Source organism: Gossypium hirsutum, chromosome A05, assembly GCF_007990345.1.
Source record: "Gossypium hirsutum isolate 1008001.06 chromosome A05, Gossypium_hirsutum_v2.1, whole genome shotgun sequence".
Taxonomy (NCBI): domain Eukaryota; kingdom Viridiplantae; phylum Streptophyta; class Magnoliopsida; order Malvales; family Malvaceae; genus Gossypium; species Gossypium hirsutum.
In genome coordinates, this window is record NC_053428.1 from 8,872,623 (window position 1) to 8,880,495 (window position 7,873).

General features: G+C 38.9%; 1 protein-coding gene across 1 annotated transcript; it reads left to right on the forward strand.

Annotated features, from left to right (window-relative positions):
- The first annotated feature begins 173 nt into the window (after nt 1-173).
- Nucleotides 174-4,695, forward strand: LOC107959137 (protein TOC75-3, chloroplastic). Its single transcript, XM_016895122.2, has 7 exons — nt 174-1,587; nt 2,203-2,424; nt 2,549-2,656; nt 2,785-2,976; nt 3,065-3,313; nt 3,699-3,953; nt 4,137-4,695. Exons 1-7 carry the CDS (start codon nt 451-453, stop codon nt 4,374-4,376), a joined length of 2,403 nt encoding a protein of 800 aa, XP_016750611.2. The 5' UTR covers nt 174-450; the 3' UTR covers nt 4,377-4,695.
- The last annotated feature ends 3,178 nt before the right edge of the window (nt 4,696-7,873 follow it).

Here is a 7,873-nt window from a genome sequence, read left to right on the forward strand (position 1 = left end):
TATAATATTTTAAACATAAATCATTAAAATATAATTTAAAACAAATAAAAATATCTATTTTTATAATTTATGGTGAAATAATTCAATCCTCAATTTTTATTGGTTGGTCCAACCGTCCAACGGGTCTGACATGCTGGTAAATGTAAACTAAAGCTATCAAAGTTTTGTGTCTAATTACATTGAAATCCGCGGTTAAATGTAAACTAAAACTAAATCGTGCCGTGTTGCCACAACTGGAGACATTGTAGATGTCGCCCAATCTGAATGAACCCAAGGGTTCAACCATGATTCATAACGAAGCTTAGTACTGCAATGAACGACTCCCTTTCAGTCTTTAGCCACTCTCACCCACTCTCCTAAAACCTGTTTCCGAAAGCAAAGAAATTGGTTCAAGCTCACAGTGTTTCCTTTATTTACTCCTCAAACCCATAAAAAAAACTTGAAAACGAAATGCATTCTTTCGCTGCCCAATCCCATCTCCTTCCCTCTTCCATCCGCCGGCAATGGCCTGCTTCTTCCTCCTGCGCTTCCCCACGCCCCACCAACCTTAAATGTCTCCTCCCTTCTCGAAACCCTGAACCCCAGAAGCCCACTTCCCTCTTCAGACCTCTCGCGCTTGCCTCCTCTTCCGCTGCCACTCTCTTTATCCGCATCACTCCCATTTCCACCCTTCTCAGTGTAGGCGGCGGGGGATACAATTTTGGCGGAACCGGCGGTGGAGGAGGTGGAGGTGGAGGTGGTGATTCTGGTGGCGGTGATGGAAGCAGCGGCAACTTTTGGGAAAAGTTCTTTGCGCCTTCGCCGGCAATTGCGGACGATAATAACCAATCCCAAGAATGGGATTCTCATGGATTACCAGCCAACATAGTAGTTCAACTTAACAAGCTCAGCGGGTTCAAAAAGTACAAGCTTTCAGATATTTCATTCTTCGACCGACGGCGATGGACCACGGTTGGAACTGAAGATTCGTTCTTTGAAATGGTTTCGTTGAGACCAGGAGGGATCTACACAAAAACCCAATTACAAAAAGAGCTTGAAACTTTAGCAACTTGTGGAATGTTCGAGAAAGTTGATATGGACGGCAAAACTAACCCAGATGGAACCTTGGGATTAACCATTTCTTTTACAGAAAGCACTTGGCAATCAGCTGATAGGTTTAGGTGTATAAATGTGGGGCTAATGGCTCAATCCAAGCCTATTGAAATGGACCCTGATATGACAGATAAGGAGAAATTGGAGTATTATAAGAGCCAAGAGAAGGACTATAAGAGAAGGATTGAGAGAGCTAGGCCTTGTCTGTTGCCGATGCAAGTGCATAGAGAAGTGTTGCAGATGTTGAGGGACCAGGGGAAAGTGAGCGCTAGGTTGTTGCAGAAGATAAGGGATAGGGTTCAGAAATGGTACCATGATGAAGGGTATGCTTGTGCTCAGGTTGTCAACTTTGGGAACCTGAATACTAAGGAAGTGGTTTGTGAGGTTGTGGAAGGGGATATTACACAGCTTGTGATTCAATTCCAGGATAAGCTTGGGAATGTTGTTGAAGGGAACACCCAGCTTCCTGTTGTCAGGAGAGAGTTGCCTAGACAGGTAGAGTTGATGGCTATTGCTTGGTTTTTATTTTCTTCCTGTTTTGAATGTTTTAAGGGTAGTTTCTGAGCCACTAAGAAACTATTGAAGGGTCACATTTTGCACTCTGATAGTTGTTATGGTTTTTTACCTTCAATGCTCGTTGTATTAGGTTTGATCTTTGCCCTTCAATTATATAACTCTAGAAGCATATATTTAAATTTTTTTCTATATTCAGAAGCTGCCAAAAATCAGAGAAGAAAACTTGATATAGCTGAACAGAAAATAGCAGATCAAATGTAGACGCGCGGGAGGGGGGGGGGAGGGGGGGATAAGAATTATGTGAATAACAAGTAAAGCACTGGCTTTGCTGCTCATGAATAGGCTCTCTGAAACTATAGATTTGCTGATAAGATATGTGTCTTCATTTCAACTAGTAATGAGCTATCTTTTGTTGATTGGAGTGTTCAGTTTCGCACTCCTGTGGATGGATTGCTAGTTTATACCTTCAGTTATAGAGTTGCTAAATATGCCTGTTTATTCAGTGCCTGAAATATTGTATTCTTGGTTCCTCTTTTAAATTTTCACTGTTGAAGGTGATTAATTGTTGATTTATGTCTGTGCTTTTGATTACAGCTTCGACAAGGCAACGTCTTTAATATTGAAGCTGGGAAACAAGCCCTGAGGAACGTTAACTCACTTGCTTTGTTTTCAAATATCGAAGTGAACCCACGACCTGACGAGAAGAATGAGGGAGGCATCATTGTTGAGATAAAGCTCAAAGAGCTGGATCAAAAATCAGCTGAAGTCAGTACAGAGTGGAGTATTGTACCTGGACGTGGGGGTCATCCCACATTGGTATGCGATTCTAGTTATATGTTTTTACTCTGTGATTCCACACATAGATGATAAGCTATTGTGGCTTAAACTAAAAAGCTCTGACTTAAGTTGTTTGCATACTATGCTTTCGTTTTCTGTTCAGGCTTCACTTCAACCTGGTGGAACTGTCTCTTTTGAGCACCGAAATCTCAAAGGTCTTAACAGATCCATTCTTGGTTCATTAACCACCAGCAACTTTTTTAATCCTCAGGTGATTTCTCTTGAATATTCATGTTGTCCTCTCTCTCTAGGTTGAGGTTTTTTTAATTGAGTAGTTCACCTGTGATTAGTGGAAAATTTTCATCCTAGGGTGTTCCGCTTATTCTTTTCTTTTTTCAGGATGATCTTGCTTTCAAGCTAGAATATGTGCATCCTTATTTAGATAGTGTTTATAATCCACGCAACCGGACCCTTCGTGCAAGCTGCTTCAACAGCAGGAAACTGAGCCCAGTTTTCACTGGTGGCCCTGGAGTTGATGAAGTCCCACCAATATGGGTTGACAGAGCTGGTGTTAAAGCTAACATTACCGAGGTAATCTGCTATATCAATAACAGTTCCAGAAGTGATTTTTGGATTATATGTACCATTGAATCAGTTGTACTCAATCTGACTCTCGCAGAATTTCACCCGTCAAAGTAAATTCACTTATGGACTTGTGATGGAAGAGATAACAATGCGAGATGAAAGCAGTCATATTGCCTCAAATGGTCAAAGGGTGCTGCCAAGTGGTGGCATCAGTGCAGATGGACCTCCTACTACCCTCAGTGGTACTGGTGTTGATAGAATGGCATTTCTACAGGCAAATATCACACGTGATAATACTAAGTTCATAAATGGAGCTATAGTTGGTGAAAGGAATGTGTTCCAGGTTAGCCCATATATTTATATTGTAAATCTTTTGAGTGAACTAGGTAGTCTCTCGTCTCTCTTGGCTGATATTTTTCAATGTTGGGAATGAGGTGACAGCTTTGATAGTATAACACATTTCCTTGAAACATGTTGGTAAATGGACCTTAATATATCAGATTTATTCTTAGACAGGTAACAACATTTTAGCATTATAGCGATTCCTTATGGAATAAGCATAATTGCCCCAGTTTTCTGGTTGTTGGATATTGGCATTTTGAAATTGCTCAAATTTATCTCAGAAGTGACCTATTACCTACAAAAGTCGTCTATTCATAAATCTACTTTCATCTTTGCTTAAAATTTTGCTTCCAAGCTTATTGCTGGCATTTATTTACTCAATGCAGGTGGATCAAGGACTTGGTATTGGCAGTAAGTTTCCATTCTTTAACCGCCACCAATTAACACTTACTAGATTTCTCCAACTAAAGCAAGTGGAAGAAGGTGCTGATAAACCCCCACCACCTGTTCTAGTCCTTCATGGCCATTATGGAGGCTGTGTGGGCGACCTTCCAAGTTATGATGCTTTTACTCTTGGGGGCCCCTATTCTGTGAGAGGTTATAACATGGGTGAATTAGGTGCAGCCAGAAACATTCTTGAGGTATAATGCTTTCCTAATCTCTTCTTTATCTTTTGATGTCTTGATCCAGTGTTTTTCATGGGAAAATGTGAGCTGAAGGGGAGGATTCTGATAACAAAAGAACCGTGGGGGAGCTAGTTAACTATTTACATCACATGAAATGACTGTATTTATCTGAAATCCCTTTCCTGATGTTACCTGCAGCTTGGAGCCGAGATCAGAATACCAGTGAGAAATACACATGTTTATGCATTTGCAGAGCATGGGAATGATCTAGGAAGTTCAAAGGATGTAAAGGGGAACCCAACAGAGGTATACAGGCGAATGGGCCATGGTTCATCATATGGTGTTGGAGTCAAGCTAGGTCAAGTTCGAGCTGAGTATGCTGTTGACCATAACACCGGAACTGGTGCAGTCTTCTTCAGATTCGGAGAAAGACATTAATATGAGATTTAGGGTCAAATTTTGCAATGAGATGCAGGGAACTAGGTATACCATTTAATCGGCTTTCTTGTTTGAAATAATAATTTCTAGTTTTAGATCACAAGGAAATTGTTGGTTTGTGAGTAACACTTCCCATAATTCCCGAAGCCCCCTTTACCTATTATATGTATATATCTTCCAAAAGCAAACTCAGTAGAACTTGTCCATGGTGTGCTGTCATGGACTAAGTTTTGTCTCGATCCCCTTGTGTATTTGATTTGAATTTTTGATCTTGAATATCTTCTCAAGTAATAAGCAAGTCACAAGTTGGCCCAGAAAACCGCTCCCTTTTTATCGAATTGCTTTACCTTTCTGTTATTTGCTTCTACTACTTCATCTATGCTGAGCTGTTTCTTCAGAAATTCCTCTCCAATAGCTTGCCAAGGCTGAATTCAACTAGTTAAGCAGGACTCTTCATTCTTGATATTTGATCAGAGGATCAAAGACGTATGAATTTGTAATCCACATAATTTACAGTGAACCAAAATTTTTAATCATATATTGGTACTGCAAAACACGATAACATCATGTGATAATTTCCTCTCCCAAGCTTTTTGGCTTCATGTGATAATTTTCTTGTTAGAATTGTGTGACCCAAATTCTAAGAGATTGCTTGCAAGTCAAGTTAAACAAAAATATATTTTATTTCTAGAAGATTTAGTATTTATTAGTATAATATATTTAGCATTTATTAGTATAGTTTATTTGACTTACTAATTTAGCCTATAAATAGGCTCCTTTACAATCTTAGAATTAATAGACACCCATTAGATTAGAACTCATAACACATTCAGAGAATTTTGTGTTTACGTTTGAGGGTTCTTTGTTTTTCGGGTTTTCGGGGTTTAGTTTTTATCTTCATCTTTTGTACTCTTCATTCTTTTGCCATTATAGTAAAATTATATTTGCCCGTGGTTTTTTATCCTCTTTTGAGGGGTTTTTCCACGTTAAATTTGTGTGTTCATCTTCTCAATTTCTTCTACTATTTTTACTTGTTCGTTGCTTAATCGGGACGATCCTAACAAGTGGTATCAGAGCTAGTTTAACTTTCATAGATCAGCCCGGTCAGAGATGGCAGCAACAAGGTTTGAAATTGAGAAGTTCGATGGTGAGACAAATTTCAATCTGTGGCAAGTTCGGATGATGGCAATTCTAGTTCAAAATGGCTTGAAAAAGGTTGTTACAGGGAAAAAGCCTGATAATCTAAATCAAACAGAATGGGAAGAGCTTGATGAAAAGGCCTTGTCTGCAATCCAGTTGTGCCTCGCGAATACAGTATTGCAGGAGGTATTGATGGAGAAGACCTCATTCGCCTTGTGGAAAAGGTTAGAAACTCTTTATGCGACTAAGTCTCTGGCTAACCGTTTAGTGTTGAAACAACGTCTATTTACGTTTCGCATGAACGAAGGTGAGCTTCTTAAAGATCACATCAGTCAATTCATTACTCTTTTAAATGATTTAAAGAACGTTGAGGTTCATATTGACGATGAAGATCAAGCTATGCTATTATTGTGCTTTTTACCCTCTTCATACAAGTCTTTCAGGGAGACCCTGATTTATGGCAGAGACAAACTCTCGTTCAAAGATGTGAAGGGTCATTTGTTGAGTAGAGACAAACTCGACAATGAGTTTGATTTGAATAGCAAAGCAGATAGACAAGCTTCCATTTTGGTAGCATCAAAGAAACGAGACAAAAGGTGTCGCTATTGCAAAAAGTTAGGTCACGTCAAAGCAGATTGTTATAAACTGCGAAATAAAAGAGCTGCTGAGAGTAACGAGGAAGATGTAGCTGGTGCTAATTTGGTCGATGAAGGCGGTGATGATTTCTTGTTAGTGTCAACGAGCGATAACTCCAAGCTTACGTCTGAGTGGATCCTAGATTCAGGATGTTCTTTCCACATGTGTCCCAATAGAGAATGGTTCTCCACATACAGTTCAGTTGAAGGTGGAGTTGTGCACATGGGAAACGATTTATCTAGTAAAATAATCGGTATTGGTACTGTTAAAATTAGGATACACGATGGGACGATTAGGACACTCTCAGATGTCAGGTATGTACCTGATTTACGAAAGAATCTCATCTCCTTGAGTATTTTAGACTTGAAAGGATGCAGAATCAACATCGAGTCGAGCAACATTAAAGTATCTCGTGGAGCTTTCGTTTTGTTAAAAGGTAAAAGAACCGGCAGTCTTTATATTCTGGAAGGTTCTACAGTGACCGGTGAAATCGGACGTCCCTCGTCCATTACGGAGTCAAAGTCAACTCATTTGAAGCGGAGACAACTTGGTCATAGGAGGGAAAAAGGTATGACCGTTTCGTTGAAGAGAGGTTCTCTTTTGGATGCAGGTTTTGAAAAGTTAGGGCACTGTATTCGTGAAAATCAGACCCGGGTTAGTTTTGATTTGGCAGTGCACAAGTCGAAGGCTAGAAGTCTTCCAGCTTCTAAGCATAGATTCGACTCAGTTAATTCCCTGCATAGTTCAAGATAGGCCCGTGGCGGGTTTTGGCAAAGATGGCATTGAAAGAATTCGTGTCAAGGTGGAGATTGTTAGAATTGTGTGACCCAAATTTTAAGAGATTGCTTGCAAGTCAAGTTAAACAAAAATATATTTTCTTTCTAGAAGATTTAGTATTTATTAGTATAATATATTTAGTATTTATTAGTATAGTTTATTTGACTTACTAATTTAGCCTATAAATAGGCTCCTTTACAATCTTAGAATTAATAGACACCCATTAGATTAGAACTCATAACACATTCAGAGAATTTTGTGTTTACGTTTGAGAGTTCTTTGTTTTTCGGGTTTTCGGGGTTTAGTTTTTATCTCCATCTTTTGTACTTTTTATTCTTTTGCCATTATAGTAAAATTATTTTTGCCCGTGGTTTTTTATCCTCTTTTGAGGGGTTTTTCCACGTTAAATTTGTGTGTTTATCTTCTCAATTTCTTCTACTATTTTTACTTGTTCGTTGCTTAATCGGGACGATCCTAACATTCCTCTCCCAAGCTTTTTGGCTTTTCTCGTCAAGACACTACATAAATCGAATCAAAGTCAAGTCCAGTTAAAAAAAAATTGACAATCCATTTTTCTTTTTTTTAATATAAACGATTTGACTTTTTTCTTTTAAATGAAGTTTATCCGTATCCAAGAATAACAGAAATAAGCTCAACTCGTAGCAAATGATGGCAAAACATATAAACCGTGATCTTTGGATGCAAAGTGCTCTTGCTTTGGTTTGTAAGAGAAGTGAAATGGCTTGAACCAAAAAAGAAAAACTGAAGTGATGGTGGAAGGTGGTCCATGGCTTGTAATAGCTTATATCAACGGTTCACTAAGGTTGTCTAATGTCTCCTTAGACGGTAAGGAATAAAACCCAAAATACCAAAGCACTCCATTATCCATATTTTTAAGTCCTAAAAAGATAGTTCTTTTGTACTAGGGACCAAGAACGCCGGCC

Bases quoted from the DNA above. Each gene is read 5' to 3' on its own strand.
- LOC107959137 (XM_016895122.2), top strand. From the start codon at position 451: ATGCATTCTTTCGCTGCCCAATCCCATCTCCTTCCCTCTTCCATCCGC. The intron at 1,588-2,202 runs GTAGAGTTGATG...TTTTGATTACAG, and splicing joins GGAGAGAGTTGCCTAGACAG to CTTCGACAAGGCAACGTCTT. The intron at 3,314-3,698 runs GTTAGCCCATAT...TACTCAATGCAG, and splicing joins GTGAAAGGAATGTGTTCCAG to GTGGATCAAGGACTTGGTAT.